Source organism: Arvicola amphibius, chromosome 7 (assembly GCF_903992535.2).
Source record: "Arvicola amphibius chromosome 7, mArvAmp1.2, whole genome shotgun sequence".
Taxonomy (NCBI): Eukaryota; Metazoa; Chordata; class Mammalia; order Rodentia; family Cricetidae; genus Arvicola; species Arvicola amphibius.
The window spans coordinates 79,754,662-79,772,500 of NC_052053.1; the positions used below are offsets into that span (position 1 = coordinate 79,754,662).

Here is a 17,839-nt window from a genome sequence, read left to right on the forward strand (position 1 = left end):
ACCTCAGCATAAACACGCAGGAGATCTGTGACGGTAAGTTTCACCACGAGACAGCAAATACTGTACCTAAAACGACTTCTCCAAGGAAATTAATGCAAAAAAAGGCTAAAAAATGCCAGTTGAGCAGAGGGAATGGCACACACTATCACCCCGGCACTGAGACTACACTCATGGACAAAGCTGTTCCAAAAACAAGCCAACAAATAAAAAGAAAAGAAAAGAAAAATATGACGTAGCCCCAGTGAGATTTTTCCAGCTGAGAGAGAAGGGTTGAATCAACAAAGCAGTTCAATCAAGCCTTTACTGTTTTGATGTGTTAATTTATCAAGTACACTGGAGACAAAACATCACATTCTATCCTTAGATCATTGTGGTCTGGAGTTCCATTTGCTAAATTCTCAACTCAGGGTTCGGGAGGCAGAGGCAGGTGCATCTCTGTGAGTTTGAGGCCAGCCTGGTCGGATAGAGAGAGTTCAGGACAGCCCCAGGCTAGACAGTGAGACCCTGTCTCAAAAAACAAGACAAACCAACATTCTCGATACAGTCATTTCACTAATGCGGTGAAGGAGTAAGCATCTTCGAGTCCCCCTTTCGCCCTTGATAAACACTGCAGCTGCCCATCTGCCATCTGATATGGTCCTAACCGAAATGGGAAGGTGTTTTTAATCCCCAAATTCCAGAAGAAGAAATCGAGGCACTGAGAGACTCACAAACTTAGGCAAGGGACTGGCTCTGGTTTGACCTTTACTTATGTTGATCCCTAGTCCAGAACCTTGCCCAAGATCCCCTGGGGAGATGAGGGAGGAGACGCTTGCTGAGGGGTAGCAGGAACTCGAGTAGGGTGCTGTGATGAGAAACTGGCCTTTGTTTCTTGTTGAAGCACAGAAGGCTGTGGACTAGGGCGTGTCTCTTCATATGGAGAGGTCCCTGGAGCGGCTGTGGCCTCCGTGTTGGGACTCGTTGCTACAGTCCTGTAACGTTCAGACTGTTATTGTGTAAGGTGATGGAGCCCTCACACTGTGGCCATGTTGGAGATATTCTCCTTTGGAGAGCCAGGCTTAGTTATGCTCCTAGGATCTCCTCTTTACCCCCCTTTGCTTGCACCAAGGGAGCATAAAAATAAATAAGGGACAGGGGATAAATAGGGAAGCCAGAAATGGGGTGCCATAAGCCACACCTCGGTGTTTTGGTATATCTCGTTCAGTTGCATTGGAACTGCTTGGGTGGCGGAGCTTCTAAATGAGCACAGCTCGTAGAACAACGCTGGCACAAAGGTGTTACGTAGACCTTAGCTGTGATTATTTAAAGTCTTTTCTGCCTTCACTTGTAGGGGTTCACCTACTGCCAGTGGCAAACAGATTTTGACACACTTGAGTTGCAAATAAACAAGATGGCAACAGAGAGATTGACCCCATCTCAAAGTCCATGAGGGGTGAGGCCCCTTCTGGCCCAAAGATGGGGAACATCACCACAGAGAACTCCTCACTAAGCTGCCCCATCGACCACACCATCCACCAGACTCTGGCCCCGGTGGTCTACGTGACAGTGCTGGTGGTGGGCTTCCCAGCCAACTGCCTGTCCCTCTACTTCGGCTACCTGCAGATCAAGGCTCGGAATGAGCTGGGAGTGTACCTGTGTAACCTGACCATCGCGGATCTGTTCTACATCTGCTCGCTCCCCTTCTGGCTGCAGTACGTGCTCCAGCACGACAACTGGTCCTATGGTGACTTATCCTGCCAGGTGTGCGGCATCCTCCTCTATGAGAACATCTACATCAGTGTGGGCTTCCTCTGCTGCATCTCCATCGACCGCTACCTGGCTGTGGCCCACCCCTTCCGCTTCCACCAGTTCCGAACCCTGAAGGCAGCCGTGGGCGTCAGCGTGCTCATCTGGGTCAAGGAGCTGCTGACCAGCGTCTACTTCCTCAAGCACAAGGAAGTCATCGAGGACGAGGACCGGCACCGAGTCTGCTTTGAGCATTACCCCATCCAGGCCTGGCAGCGCGGCATCAACTACTACCGCTTCCTCGTGGGTTTCCTCTTCCCAATTTGCCTGCTGCTGGCCTCCTACCAGGGCATCCTTCGGGCCGTGCGCCGCAGCCACGGCACGCAGAAGAGCCGCAAGGACCAGATTCAGCGGCTGGTGCTCAGCACCGTGGTCATCTTCCTGGCTTGTTTCCTGCCCTACCACGTGCTGCTGCTGGTTCGCAGCCTCTGGGAGGCTAGCTGTGACTTCGCCAAGAGCATCTTCAACGTCTACCACTTCTCCCTCCTCCTCACCAGCTTCAACTGCGTAGCTGACCCGGTGCTGTACTGTTTCGTAAGTGAGACCACTCACAGGGACCTAGCCCGCCTCCGAGGAACCTGCCTAGCCTTCCTCACCTGCTCCAGGACAAGCAGGACCAGGGAGGCCTACCCTCTGGGTGCCCCTGAGGCCTCTGGAAAAAGTGGGGCCCAAGGCGAGGAACCTGAATTGTTAACCAAGCTCCACTCAGCCTTCCAGACCCCTAACTCGCTGGGAGTGGGAGGGTCCCCCTCAGTTGGGTTGGCCTAGCTTAAGTTATCCTTATGTGAGGCTAGGTTAGGCCTGAGCTTTCACCAACAGGCCTTGTGGTCTGGAGCTTGCGTCGTGGCTGTCTCCCACATTGCCATGTACAGGTGCCTCTCCCCTCAGGAAGGAAAGAAGGAACCGTGGTCTTGGGCCACAGCTAGGTCCCCCTGGCTCCTGGAAGCCTGGGCACTGCTGAGTGTGTGAATGAGCCCTGTCTTCTCCCATGTCTGCTGCCACCTGGGCTGCAGGTGGGAGAGAGTCAGAGCTGTCACTCCAGGAAGTTTGCAAGGAGCAGGGCTGGGGCATGGAGGAGGGGAGCAGGAACCTGGGTGTTCACCTGCCAAGCCTTACAGTACCACTGTCATCGTGTGATACCGGTCCAAACGTGCTGCGGTCTTGTGTGACACAGGAAGCTGTACTGTCACTATTAATGCTTGAGCCCAGCTCTCTAACAAGTCTAGAACGGCAGACTGGTTAAGGTGAAGAGTTGGGGTAAGGATTGGGGTTCTGGTGTGGATGGGGCAGGAACAACAGCAGAGTGGCCGTCCCAGAGAAGCCCCAGGACCAGATACATCCCCCAACCCCAAGGACTGATGACAGTTAAACCCCAGGGCTCCCTGGGGAGATGCCAAGGGCCCTTCAAAATGTCATCCTAAACCACAAGGAAGAGGACTCGGGCCTGAAGCTGAATCCCTAGCTGAGTTCTTGACAGGGCTTTTCTTAATTAGCTTTCTGTTTCCATCTGACCAGAGTGCTAGACCCGAGAGCCTGAGGGAAGAGAGGGAGACTATAAAAATTGTAGGGTGTCCATGGCAACTGTGCCAAGACGCTGATACCAGGGTCATGTGACTGCTGCCAGGAACTCCTACCCTTTGCCCCATGCAGCCTTTGAGAGGAGTGTGCCAGTTTCCCAGAGTTCCTAGGTACAACTAAACTAACAAAACACACACATTGTCGTGTCTCTTGACCACAGGTTTGGGCTCAAGCTCCACTCTGGTATAAATCTTGTAGGAGAGTTGCCAGAGGGGGCTGCATGCCAGAACAACCCAAACCTACCACAGCCTAGGACCTTCTGGGGCAGGGCTAAAAGCTGAGTGGTCTGCACCTCTTCATTCCGCAGTATCCCCCAACCTCATTTTGACCTGAAATTGCGAATTCTGACTGGCTTGGACTGCAATGAGCTGAGCCTGGCCCCCTTACTATCGAGAGCTGTATTTTTGTATTGTTGCCTCTCTTCTGCCAAGTATTCCTGTGTCGGACTGTGAGGTGGATTTATGTAGTAACTTCAGTCTGGAAATAAAGCAAAATAACCAATCACAGCAGAGTTTGTGAAATCCTTATGGGCAGGGGCCCCGCCCACACCGGGGAGATCCAAAGTGTCCTTGGAAGACCCCCCAATAGGAAGATCCAGGGTTGACCTTGCAGAAAACTCAGGACAGCTTGGGGGCTACCCTTGAGCACCCATCAAGTGGTCAAGTCCCAGCCCCCGAGAGCAGGAGGGTCTTCTCTTCTGCCTTGAGGCAGGGGTCATGCTCCAGTGCAGCATGCTGTCGCTAACGCACCCTGGAAGCATCTGTGCAGGGCGTCCGTCGCAAATCCACCCACCAGAGACTTTTGAGGAGAAAGCCCAGCCCTGTGGTTTGGGAAATGCCACTCCCTCTGTCTTTGACCACTTGGGACTCGGTATGTTGAGCAACCGCCCTCACAGTGAGGATGAGCCCCCACCAGACCAGAAGAAGGGCTTCTTGCGCTCATCTCTCTGGCATTTTCCCAGAATCGTCATCAGGCCTTGTTTGGAGCCACCCACCTTGTTGGCTGGCAACCTCTTTCAGGTGGGGCATCCTCTCGACAGCGGCAGACTCAATGTTTATCCCGAAGGATTTCCCACATCCTACTGAAACATACATTTGATTTTGACCACTTAATCCCTCTGTGGGTCAGGCTCCTGGAGTTCTGGAGTGTTGTGGAAGAACAGATCCCTCTTCCAAACAGACTAAGCAAGAACGCTATTAAGGATTAATACTGCTTTCCCTCCTAAGAAAAACGCAGGGAGGGAAAGCCCGTCTGGTTTGGACCGAAGGTGACAGAAGCCATTAAAATTCCTTTCCTACTTACCAGTGTTGCTTAGTAAGACAAGGGCTCATCTTCCTGTTTACACACACTGGCCTGTGGGTTGGCCAGAGACGAGTGGGAGAAAGCTCCAACCCCATCGGCTGCTTGCCCTCGGCTCGTTGGCTTGTGCATTCTAGAGAGAGCCGAATCTGACCCAACTGCTTTAGGCATCTGGGGAGGGAGTTTCCATTCCTGGAACTCCTCTGGTCTCCAGGTCCAGGGCTCTGGGGGAAATGGTGAGATTTCAGTTCCATTCTCTTTCAGTTAGCAACTCTCAGAGGAATACTGCTACAGGAGACATTATCTGTACTGGAGCAGAGAGGTCACCATACCCGGCATCCTCGCTGCTAAGCACCTCTTCTGGGTCCCTCAGTCCACCCGCCACAGACACCAGCAGTGACAGCTAACTCACTACTATGCAGACAAGCCAATCCAGGGGCACCATAACTCCTAAGGACCCCAACACAGAATCACTTATTACTGACTCTGGCTGTAGCTGTAACCCTTAGGGTGCAGGTGTTTGAAGACACTCCTCGGTGATGAACCTTCCAACTCAGATTAGTCAAAGCTAGATTGAATTGGAGCAATAAGTAACCCCCATCCAAATCACAGTGCCGTAAAACAAGGGCAAGAGCTTATCTCATGGTTAGCCCTGGGTTCAACCCCTGGCCCCAAATAACAAAAATAAAAATAACAAACATAAATGACCAGTGCGGGTTTGCTTTATGTTCATAAGATGTCCAGGGAGAAGGGCCTAAAGAATCGGCTTCCTCGGGAGAATGTCTCCTGTGCAAGCACAAAGATTGAGTTCAGTCTCTAGGATCCACGTTTAAAAAAAAAAATAGCCAGGCATGGTGGCGCACACCTTTTATCCCAGGACTTGGGAGCCAGAGGCAGGCTGATCACTGTGAGTTCAAAGCCAGCTGGGTCTACAAAGTGAATTCCAGGGCAGCCAGGGTGGCTACACAGTGAGATCCTGTCTCAACAAAATGAAACAAGACAAAACAAAAAACCCTCAAAAAACAAAAAGAAACAACAAAACTCAGCCAGGCTCTGATGCCAAGTCTGGAGTGGTAGAGACAGGTGCTGGGGGTTTGCTGGCCAGACAGTCTGGCCAGATCAGTTTGGTGGTTTGAAAGAAAATATCCCCCAAAGGGAGTGGCATTTTTAGGAGGGGTGGCCTTGTTGGAGTAGGTGTGACCTTGTTGGAGGAAGTGTGTCGCTGTGGAGGTGGGCTCGTATATGCTCAAGCCACACCCAGTGTCTCAGACCACTTCCTGTTGCCTGCACAAAATGTAGACCTCTCAGCTCCTCTTCCAGCACAAGTCGCCTATACACTGCCATGTTCCATCATGACAATTATGGACAGTGTTAGGAATATTTCCTAAGTGAGCTCTCTGACGACGCAAAAATTCCCAAACAAGCCAAATTAAGAAATATCCAGGTTTAATGGAAGATCTGCGCTAAACCGGGAAGCCACAGGAACGCGACCCAGGGAGGGAGAAAGAGAGACCTCGTGTTCTTCTTTTGGGGGATCACTTAAGTACCCTGGGGAGTGGTCCTGACCCCACCCCCAGGGAGGGGTCAGGACCTGGCCTGCTGGGTTTTGAAGTCCAGACCAGGCCTGGGGGCTGGGATAGATGCTAGGGACTGGGACCTACGCTCCCAACCTAACAGACAGAATCTTTGAACTTTAAGCCACCCAATTAAATGTTTCCCTTTCTAAGAGTTGCTGTGGTTACAGTGTCTCTTCACAGCAATATAACCCTAACTATAAGATGATCAGTGAGCTCCAGTCTTCTCAGGGAAAGACCTGAGCTCAGAAAGTAAGTGGAAAACCATTGGGGAAGGTATCCAAGGCCAACCTCTGGTCTCCACATTCATGTGTGAAGAGTCCAAGAAATAAATATGGATTCCAAAAATGAGGAATATATATATAGTTGCAAGTCTGGGAGAATGAGAACAGACCATCAGCAGCTTTTCCAGCAGATCAAGGATCATTCACTCACAGGGAGCTGTTTTCTCAGATGTTTGGGAAGCTTAGGTCATTTTACGACTGGCTGTTTCATTTACAAGACCAGAATGCCCCCCTATAAATTTAGAATGGTGTCCTGGCCAGTCCTGATAAACGACAGAGGTGAACTGAGCTAACCTTTAGGAGACAGAGATAAGGTGACCTTTGGGTCAGATACTGTCTCCGTTATGGACAACTGGCACCACAGCAGGGTATTTTATGGGATACATCTGGTCAAGAGACTAGCTGACCGGACTAAGATCTCAGACCTCCTTATCACAGCTGTCAAATTGATGAAGTATACCTTGTGAGAAAACCTGGGAACAGACAAATGGGACTGTCCCCAAGATGACCCAAGCCCCTACCAATAGAATTACTGTTACTAAGCCCCCCTCCCCATGTAACCTGTAAACCTATAAAAGCTGAATAAAGAGTTGGATCGGTGTGATCAGTTGGCGAGACCTGCTGATTCACCCACAGACGCCTGTGAAATTAATAAAATAACCTCATGCTAATTGCATCTGTTGGTTTGGGTCATCGAGTTAAGGGGGAAATCGCCACCCTTGAAAACGAGGGTCTTTTCAATGTGCATGTGCACACGCCTACACATGCACACACACACACACACACACACACACACACACACACACAGAGAGAGAGAGAGAGAGAGAGAGAGAGAGAGAGAGAGAGAGAGAGAGAGAGAGTATTCTTAAAATTTAGTAGATGGTTGCTTTCTGGCAAGCCTTTTCCCAAGTGATGACAGATTCAAATCCTTCCACAAATGGATTCTGTCACTGGCTTTTCCCTGACGAGTTAACCCAGCTGGGCAGTTCAGGAAGTTGGGAACACTCCTAGGAAGATGTGCCCATCTTAACCTATGCTAAAGGAATAAGAGGAGCAATTATCCCTTTAATGAGATACTGTATTTTTCCTTCCTAGAATCCCTGTCTCCTAGTCCCTAAGAGCAACCCTGAGGTCCAGTTGGCTCTGCACACCCTGAGTCCTGACTCAGAAAGATACAGCTCCCCCTTTTCCCTTTCCTTTCTCTCTTTCAGGTGCTGAATAGAGCCTACACATTCTTTTCCTGTCCCTGCAGGCTTCCTCACCCTGTCTCTAACCCCCACTTTCCCTGCTACCATCTAGTGTGTGCCTGCCACCATGTGGAAGACCTCCATGCCAGCTTAACTCAAATGACTTTCCCCCCTCATCTTTCCCATACCCACCCCCCCCCGGGTACCCGCTGAGATTTACAGTTTTCCTACCATATCCTCAAGTTTTCATTTGAGTCTGTGGGACACCCCAGAATTTTCCAGGAGCAGTTCCATAATTGTGGGATTTCCCCTGCCCATCTACACAAGTAAGAGATGAAATGTAGAGAGAACGCCACATGCAATTATGGCCAAGTATGGAAGTGTTTGATAGCCCTATTACTCATATTCCATTAGCCTGGTCACATGAGTCCCAGCTGCATGGGAGGCTGGGAAATGTAGTTTTTCTAAGTGACAAGCAGAGGAGAGTTGAGAATGAGCCAATCTCATCTGAACAAAATCTACTTCTTCAAATGTGCTGTCTGCATCAGAAGCTACATGATGTCATCTACCTTGCCCCAAGGACCACATTTCTCTGTTTCTGTACTTCTGGCAAGCGCGTCACACCTCTGATGTAGAGAATACACAATTTTGTAAGAAGCCACACATTCTCCATCCTGTCTAGAGAGCAATGAACTGCATGGAGAGGCCAGTGGAAGCCATGTGTAACAGGCAGGAAGTAGTAGATGCAAGGGGCTGGGCCAACTTGGCGTTGGCATACAAGGGGAGACAAGAAACGATCTCAGAGGAATGCTTTCCTAGGTAAGCAACAGGGTGTCAGCTGTGCAGAGGACATCAGGGACTAGGGAGCTGGCCCACTCGGATAGAGCATGCTACCTTAGCGAGCCAGGCCCACCAGTTCGCTTGTGAGTGTGTCCTGTTTCTCAGGATCCCTCTCAACAGCATCCTGGAAAGCCCACAGATTCTGTTTGCCTAGCAATGGCTGGAGCCAGGTCTGTATCCCAACCTGGGTGACACCACAGTTCCCTGCAGGTCATCTCTTGTTCTCCTTCACCGACTATTCAGGTGATAGCCATCACAGAACTGAACACAGACCTTCCTCCTAAGAGCAGACAGGATTAGGACAAGGTCTGAGTGGGAATTTACGGTGTGGGATGGAAAAACTTTAAAGCCGGGTCCTGGGAAGCTGAGCACCAAAAGTCCTCAAGTTAGACATTGTGAAGGGGTCTCCCTTGCCCTCCTTTAAACCTCACCTCAGCTGAAAGTACATCTGCCTGCAGGAGATGGCATTTGGGTTCCCCACTCCGAGTCTACGAGCCCTCTCTACCTTCTCTGAACTTAATTGGGTCTTAGCCCTTTTCCCAATTAGCTCAGTCACCTCCCCATACAATTCTTCCCACAGCAAGCATAACTAATGACGAGACTGTTCTTCAGCTTGCTCAGTGCTGGAGTAGAATTCTGGTATTACTATTATTAAAGTCAAATCCACGAACATCTTCCCCAAAACACAAATCCTAAGGTTGTTGGCAGCCTTTCCATGGTGATGGCAGTTTCTCTTGTAGCTGTCTGTCTACCTTTGTATTTGTCAGGTGTCCTCTTGATCAGAGTCCTTTGTGGTGTGGAATTGTCGCGAACAAACATGATAACTCAAAGAGACCTGGGCAGCGAGGCTGCAGAGCCAAGGTGTGTTCGCTGGGCTCTGAGGTCTCAGGTGGAGAACTGGCCCTCATTTTGAGCATCTCCCATAAGCACAGGTTTGGACCCTGAAGACATGAACCCTGCAGGCGAGAACCCTGGCTAGAATCACAAATGGAGAGCAGACACTAAAGTTCACACTAAAGTTGTTTCTCTCTTTACATTTATAATTTATTGGAGTGTAACATCTATACTATGTGTTCCTTCTTCACAATGAATGTCCCCCTAAAGAACCATACCAGACTTGTTTAAAGAAACAAAACAACACTTAGTAGGCTCAGATCCCACACAAGTTGTCATCCTGATGCCAGGGCAGAGCATATACCAGGGAATGGTCAGTGGCTCAGTTTCTGCTTTTGCTGAGAAGTGTTGGGTTGAAGGTTGTGAAAGATCAGGATGAACTCTGAGGTCTGCCTGATCCCCGAGCAGGTCTGGCTCGCCTTTGAGCTCTACTGGCAAATATGGATTTCTTCCCACACAAAGAAGGCACAGAATCTGGCTAGGGTTCAGAGTAAGCAGATGGGAGGGTTGTGTAAGAAGGAGTGAATAGAACTGAGGGACAATGGGCGCAATGCCCCGAGGGACCTTGTGGGAGATCCCCTTCAAACAGTAAATGGAATGCCGTTAGAAAAAGAATGCTTTTCAAAGGTATACGCATTTTGTTAGTCATGGTGAGTACAAAGTCCCAGTGTTTTAACCCAACACTTCATGTGTGGGTGTGGGCACTCTAGCCTCTTTAATTAGCCCAGGTCATGGCAATGCCTGTTCTTATGCTCTGCTCTACAGTTAACTGTTGATGAATTATTTCTTAAGTAGCAGGCAGAAAGATTCTCAGAGCAGACACAAGGGTGGCTTGAAGAAGCCAGGATGAGGGATGGTGAGAGAAATGGCTCTGGTACTCCTGCCTAGACACAGGATGACCACTGGGTAGGAAGCTGGCACACAAACAGCATGCTGGTCACTTGTGCTCTGTAGTGGCATCCACCAGCTTCTGGATCATCTCATCATGAACACCGGAGAAAGGCAGTCCGTCTACTTCCATGCCCACAATGCCTGAGATTCCACTCCGGACTTGGTTCTGGACCAGGATGCCCAGCATTTTTTCTTCCTGGGAGGGAAAAAAGAGATGAAGAAGAGATAAAAGTCAGATGGGGGAAGGAAGAAAGGATTGCATGACTCTCTAAGTAGAGAAAGAGCTTTGGATTGAGATCTCTCCATCTCTCTCTGTCTCTGTCTCTCTGTATTTCTCTCAGTCTCTCTCCCTGCCTTTGTCTCCTTCTCTCTCCTTTTTTTCCTTTTTTTTCTTCCTCCTCCTCTTTTTTAAAACAGGTCTCTGTAACCCTGGTTGTCCTGGAACTCACTACACAGACCAGGCTGGCCTCAAACTCATAGCGAGCCACCTGCCTCTGCCTTCCAAGTGCTGGCCTTAAAGGCATGAGACACCACACCCGGGAATGTGCCTTCTTTTAAAAAATAAAATTTGGGGTAAAAATATTAACATATTGGAAAGCTCCTTATGAAAATCCAAATCGAAAGCTTGATGTGATGGCTCATACCTGTCATCCTAATACTTGCAGGGCTGAGGCAGGAGAATTACAGTGAGTTTAAGGCCAGCCTGGATTAAGTACTGAACTCCAGGCCAGCCTGGGCTACAGAGTGAGAACCTGTCTCAAACAAGAACAAAGGATTTAAATGGGTCAGCTGTTTCTTTGGGCTCTTACTGTCTCAATGCGTATACCTTACTGCATTTCATGCCCTGGCTGAGGTCTGTGTGGTCCTAACACATATCCGAGGTACAATCCTCCCACCAACCCAGGCCCTAGACATGCCGTGGGTGAGCTCCACGGGTCTGCTTGTGGCAGAAGGCCCTCCTGAAACACCACTGTTATCCTCCTGAGGGGTGTGTGTGTCCTGGTCTGCTTTCTATTGCTGTGATAAACACCATGACTAAGAGCAATGTAGTGGAAGAAAGGGTTTATTTCTGCTTACAGCTCTCAGGTCATGCTCCATCACTGAGGGGAGTCTCAGGACAGGAACTCAAGGCGGAACCTGGAGGCCGGAACTGAGGCAGAGGCCTTGGAGGAATGCTACTTAGTGGTTTGCTCTCTATGGCTTGCTCAACCTGTTTTCTTATACAACTCTGGACCACCTGTCCAGAGATGGTACCACCATATTGGCCAGGCCCTCCCACGTCAATCATCAATGAAGAAAATGTCCCTCAGGCTTTCCTGCAGGCCAGTCTTACGGAAATATTTTCTCTGTTGAGGTTTCCCCTTCCAAGATGACCCTAGCTTGTGTCATGTTGACCACTCTCAGGAAAAAAAATCTAACAAGCACAACACTAAATTCTGCTGCTGCCACCTCCATTTCCCACCATGGGCATGGGAGCAGTCAGAAGGAGAAGAGCCATGGAGAAAATGCAGCAGGTCCCCAAAAGGGCTTTGAAGTCACAGAGATATGATGTGGCAGTGTCTTAACCTCTCTGTGTCTTGGAAACAACATCTGTAAGAAGGGGGTGTTGCTGATACTGGTGGCAGCATGCCCTCAGAAGCTGTTGTGAGGGTTAAATGAGATGTTGGCGGTAAAGCACCCAACATGGTCCTCGGCACACAGTAGGGATGATCTGGTCACCAGCTACAGTGGAGAAAGCCCAGAGCTTGCTCTCCTTAACCACTTGCTGGTTAAGGGATAGGGGTTGGTCCACCTCTTTTCCTTTCCCTCTCAAAATAAGTTCCCAAAGAACTAACTGTCTTAAGTCACAAACGTGGCTGTCCCTGGTGAAGGCAACAGGCAGGAGGGGCCAAACCAAACACCTTCTCTCTCCTTCCTCCACCAACAAGAAGGAACGGAAGAGATGGAGAGCAGAAATGCAGACATCAAAGGGCTGCTGCCTTCCTGGTGAGGCGGTCGCACGCTCTCTCTCCATCAGTTTTCTTGAGCACCTGCTATGATAGTCTCTGCCCCAGGGATTCACGGGTAAGTTGACAGGGTCGAGCCCCCAAGGTGGTCCCAAGCTAGATGAGTGAGCAGGGACTCACAGTATATAGAGTTAGAGCACAGAGAACACTGAACTCAGTTTACTAGGGTGCCCTAGAGAATGCTTTCTGGGGAACTGTTACTATTGACTGAAGCTTTGTAACCCTTCAAATTCATGGCTCCCAATGTGATGGTATTTGAAGATGGAGTCTTTAGGGGGTAATAAGGTCATGAGGGTGGAGCTCCCATGATAAGATTAGCACCCTTATAAAAAGACGAGGGATTACATGCTTCCTGTCTCTATCACATGAAGATACAGTGAGTGGATACAGTGAATGGCGAGCCATCTGTAAGCCAGGAAGAGCATCTCCACCAAGGCACTGACTCAACTGGCATCTTAGTTCTGGACTTCCCTGCTTCTAGAACCGTGAAACTAAGAGCTAGCTGGTGAGGTCTCCCAATTTATGGTATTTTGTTCTAGCAACCTGCACTGACTGAGACGCATCCGAGGAAATTAGAGAAGTGAGCCGCACAACAGCCTTGCGGACAGGCACCCCAAACTTCAAATACTTGTGACAGGGAGCTGGGGAGACAGCCCAGGCAGTAGAGTGCTTGCCATAAACATGAGACTCCCGTCCTCAAGTCCTCAGCACTCACGGAAGAGCCGGAAGGCAGAGACAGGAAATCCCTGGGACTTGCTGCCCACCCATTCTGGCCTAATTGGTGAGCTCCAGATTTAGCAAGAAACCCTGCCTCCGAAAGTAAGGGGTAGAATGATTGAGGAGGACATTTGATGGTAGCCTCCTGCCTCTGCATACATGTGAGTACACATGCAAGTATACCACAGACACGTACACACATGAATATGTACATACGATACGAGCGTGCGCCTGCGCGCACACACAAACACACATGTACATACTGGGGGAAGTGTTGGCAAATGTTTCCTGGAAACCATCTCCTTGTTCCTGCAGTGGCCTTTCTGTTCTACCCATGGGTGAAGGCAGATGCTCTCCCTGTGAAAGGGAGGTCCAAGCACATTTCCACACAAGTACTTTGTCAAGAGCCCTGGCTGGGGCTACTAAGCCCCCACAGGCATTTCCCACCCTTTGTTTGGGCTCCATTCTCCCACTTTTCTCACTCATTACTCATATCCTCTCTTTAGGGGGCAACGCATGAGGCGCCATGGGGCCTTTTCCTCCCAGCACACTGCCTGCCCTCACGGTTCTCATCCTCCTGGGACACGGAGGGCTGCGGGCCTCTGGGTGAGTGTGAGGAGCCAACAGGTTAGGAACTGGCTGGCACCCAGCCGCTAAGAGCCACAGGGACCGATCGCCTGGTCCCTAAGAGCTGAGCCAATTGCCACTCCCAGCAGATTTCCGGGAAGGACCACAAGATCTTCTAAGAGGCTAAGTGGAGGGGGCAGCTCCTCCAGGCGGCGGCGGCGGGAGCAGAGCTGGAAGCTGCAAGCGCTGTCCAGGCTGAGGCAGCAGTGAAGCGGGATTGGAGGGGAAGAGACTGAGGACTATAGTGGCATGGGGGGCAGGCACGCCGATGGGATCACCGCGACGATGGAGTCAAGGTGGATGGAGATAGAGGCCCCAGTGGGCTTAGAGGCAGGTGGTGACCCGCTAATAATTCTGGAGTATGGTGGGCTGATATGTATGGGAAAAGATGTCATTTTTAAACAAGTTGGGTAAAAAAAAATTTAAATAAAAATGAGTTGGAAAGTTGGGCATACTTAGGGTTCTAAGTACTCAGCAGTTGAGACAAGGATTGCTTAAGCCAGGGTTTCAGACCAGAAAAAGAGAGGGGGGGAGGGAGAGGGAGAGACAGAAAGAGAGAGAGACAGAGAGAGAGAGAGACAGAGACAGAGACAGAGAGACAGAGAGAGAGAGACAGAGACAGAGACAGAGACAGAGATCCATCCATCTGGGCGCCCATGTTACTCTGCTGTGTTCCCCAAGTTTCTTCCCCAGGGGCCATGTCTGAGTCCTCATTGTTTCCCAGAACGAGCCTGAGCCTGGCCCAGGAGCGGCTCAGCAAATGCACTTCTGCTTTCGCCTTAAAAACACGCCGTTCCATTTCCTCCTTGAGAACGAGGCATTGTTAATAACTTCTGAAAAACTGGGCATCCGTGCCAAGAGGAGAATTTTCCATCCCCAGGGGGTGAGTGTGAGGCTGTGGGGGTTGGCTGGGTGGGGTTCACACTTTGTGTTTGTATGACTCAGAAAGCATGTGGGAGGCTGCCCCCCATGTTTTCCAGTCCAGATGCAGGAAGCTTCAAGAAAGAACAGAAGGCCCTCTGGGTCCCCCAGGGAAGACAAGACCGTTGCCCCCATGAAAATGTCACGTGAGTCTCACACCCACCTCTACCCCCATGCCTCAGCATCCTAAGGGGCCGAGAAACTTCTGGGCCACCCGCGGAAAGCACAGAGTCAGGATCAGAGAGACCCCAATTCTTACTTCAGCTCTGCCTCTTATTGGGTGGTCTTGGTACTACCTACCACCCAGAGCTCACCAGCTCCCTGTTCTGCAGAAGTAATAACACCAACCCAGGGAGATACTGAATTCAACAGCGGGAGGAAGAGACAGAGAACCAGGGAACAGAAAATACGCAAGGCAACGTGAGAAAAAGAAAAGGGACTACAGGAAAAGAACCTCTAGACATGGAAGTTTGTTGGGAAAAGGGGTTCAGGGGCACCAGCCCTTGCCTGGCTGGGAGACATTACAATTGTCTGTCCTGTCTTAAACGGACACACAGCCTTAGAAACCGAGCCAGTGTCCAGCAGGTCTCAAGGTGTAAACACCTCAGAGAACTGGTCTGGAATCCCACTCCTCTGGCCTGCCTCAGCAGGCCACCGCCATCAGGAGCCAGGAAGACAGGCTTAGCACTGTAAGTGTAATGGGCCACTTCCAGGTTGCTCTCTGTTTCCTGCTTGTGGTTGAGGATGTGAGCTCTCATCTTCCTGCTGTGGCCATCATGCCTGTAGCATGATGTAGCATGTAGCCTCCCCCCTCCCTCCACCGGCCACCACCAGTGATGGACTCTTATTCCCTTGGAACTTTAAATCAAAACAAATGCTTTCCTCTGTAAGTTGCCCCAATCATGGTGTTTACACACAGCAACCAAAAAGTAAGACACTCGCCAGGGCCCCGGACGAACTTCCTGTGTTTCAGATTCCGCGTGGGGCTACCCAGCAAGAAGCTGATACTTCATCTGTACCCTGGAAACATGGTCCACCAGCTGCTCCTTAGAGCAGGGCAGGTCCCACCCCCTCAAGAAGCGCCCACAGTGGAGAGATCTGGGTTTAGAATCAGTATTGGTGAGCAGGATGGCTCCAGGATAGTTATAGGTACTGAGGGCTGAGGGAGGGACGGCCCATCTGGCTGCCTTGTTACTAGTCAGGCTCAGCGCGGAGTTCAGGGCTGGCCGCTTCCCAGGTTGCCCATGACATACCCAAGTTTCCTTAAGGCATTTAAGGGCTGCTGACCTTCCTTCATCCTGGCCTACAGTGTCTAGACCAGCATGCGGGGTTTGGTGCACTGCATGCAGGGTTTGGTTTGCCTACTCTGAGGCCCTAAGACAAGCCCAGGCTCGGAGCTCCTTTCTCGGAGAAACCGTGTACAGAGATGATTTTGAAAGCTGTTTTGGCGTTTCTCCCTGTGAATCCCAGGCTCAGAAGCCCTCCTCTGACATCCATCACACCTGAGCCTACAGTCCTCCAGCCTGGAGCAATCTTACACAGCCAGGGTCCAACTGAACCTTTGGTCATGCCCTTCCCCCCTGGAATTGCCCCGCCCCCACCCCATAGATTCCTTCCTGTCTACATCCACCCACAGGACTCTTTCCCCACCTGACACGCCCCCCTACCTCAGCATGTGTGCTACCCAAGATGTTTCAGTGGCCTCAGTGAGCTGTCAGTTCTGTGAAGAGAACAGAAAGGACCCCATCCTCACTCCTGACCACAACCCAGATGATGGCTTCCATTCAGTACTGAATGGACTCACTTTGCAGACAAAATCCTCATCTCTGAAGGGGAAAGAAAGTTGCTGAAAGTCAAACTAGGAAGGACAGGAGTGCTCCAAACAGGTCTTACATAGGACCCAGGACCAGAAGGAGATCAAAGGGTTGTGTTCCTTTGTCTCCCAGCCTGATCCAGCAGGGAGGCAGTCCCTCAAACATAGTTTTGCCTTTGGCTTCATGGGTAGCATGGTGGTTGATGCGGTCATATGGTTTGGAACACATAGGCCTACTTAATTCCCATCAAACAAGAAAGCTGCCTCTGGGCCAGTGGCCTGCTACAATGTATTTATTACCTTAACTACAGATGGCAGGGCCTGAGTCCAGCTCTGCTCCCCAGCTACCCTGGAAGGCCCAATCGCCCTCCTCAGGTAACGCTCATGGACATCACATGAGTTTAGAATGTATAGTGCACAGGCCAGGGCATAGCCTCCCCAGTTAGAAACACCTAGAATGCAAAAGAAAAAAAAACAATCCATCATAGAACTGTAGCGATCCTGTGGTCCACTGGCTGCCTCCAAGCAACAGAGGCCATCTCAGGTCATTGTATGGACAGGAGACACTGGGGTCACCTGGGGACTTGCTACAAATTCTTGGGCCCCAGTTCAAACCTCTTGAATATGAATTTCTGCAAGATTGTTGGGGAGCAGGTGAGTTTTCAAGAGCCCCATAGGTAAGTTTGACTCAAGCTGAATTTTGGGGGCTATTGCTTGAAGTTATTTGGGTTATACCCTGCTAATGACTGTTAGAGGCACTGTACCTGGAAAGCCATTCCAGAATTCCCCACAGTAAAGAACTGTCCCGAGGACTGATCTCAGCCCCTTAGGGTACAGAGAAGCCTGTCCCCTGGGGGATTAGTGGTCAGTCCATCACACGAGGTTTGATCACTCCTTTATGTCTGGAAGACCATGCCAAAGTCATCCTCAGACTTCTTTTCCTATTCTGTCAGTCAGACCCCGGGGCTCATTCCCTGGGCTAGAGATGATTTCATCCACTCTGCTCTGACACCTTCTTGAGTTTTCCATCCTGTCAAAGACTGATGGAGGTCCGTTTAACTCTAGATGCTATGCCATCATTAAGGAAGAGGGGTGGTAAGGCAGCCCAGTGGATGCAAACTAGCTGCCAAGCTTGACGGCCTGACTCCAGTCCCAGGACTACCTATGCAGTGGAAGGAGGGAACTGCCTCCTCCAAGTTGTCCTCTGACTTATACACACATGCACACGTGCACGTATGCACACACACACACACACAGCACACTAAATAATTATTTATTTTGAAGGAAGAGGATCATCAAATTGAAGAGAGAGTTGTGCACATAGCCAGCCTCAGGGGAAGATAATCAATGAGATATGGGAGCATGGAAGAGAAACCAGCTATTCTGATTGGTTTAGCAAAGATTCACAGAAAAAAATCATACA

The 17,839-nt window shown here is 50.3% G+C and overlaps 2 protein-coding genes across 5 annotated transcripts in view; one reads left to right on the forward strand and one right to left on the reverse strand.

The window, feature by feature from the left end:
• Positions 1-1,357: 1,357 nt before the first annotated feature.
• On the forward strand, positions 1,358-2,553 carry Gpr68 (G protein-coupled receptor 68). Its single transcript, XM_038338220.1, has one exon. It carries the CDS (start codon positions 1,426-1,428, stop codon positions 2,551-2,553), a length of 1,128 nt encoding a protein of 375 aa, XP_038194148.1. The 5' UTR covers positions 1,358-1,425.
• A 7,144-nt stretch (positions 2,554-9,697) lies between these two features.
• Positions 9,698-17,839, reverse strand: part of Dglucy (D-glutamate cyclase) — an 87,480-nt gene continuing 79,338 nt past the window's right edge. For 3 of the 4 annotated variants that reach the window (XM_038336444.1, XM_038336446.1, XM_038336447.1), the window contains 2 exons: positions 16,717-16,868; positions 9,698-10,528 (listed from right to left, as the gene is read on the reverse strand). In XM_038336444.1, coding sequence (XP_038192372.1) covers positions 10,379-10,528; positions 16,717-16,868 — 302 coding nt within the window. In that variant the 3' untranslated portion in view covers positions 9,698-10,378. The remainder of the gene's footprint in view (positions 10,529-16,716; positions 16,869-17,839) is intronic. The other variant, XM_038336445.1, reaches the window with a different exon arrangement.

Bases quoted from the DNA above. Each gene is read 5' to 3' on its own strand.
- Gpr68 (XM_038338220.1), top strand. From the start codon at position 1,426: ATGAGGGGTGAGGCCCCTTCTGGCCCAAAGATGGGGAACATCACCACA.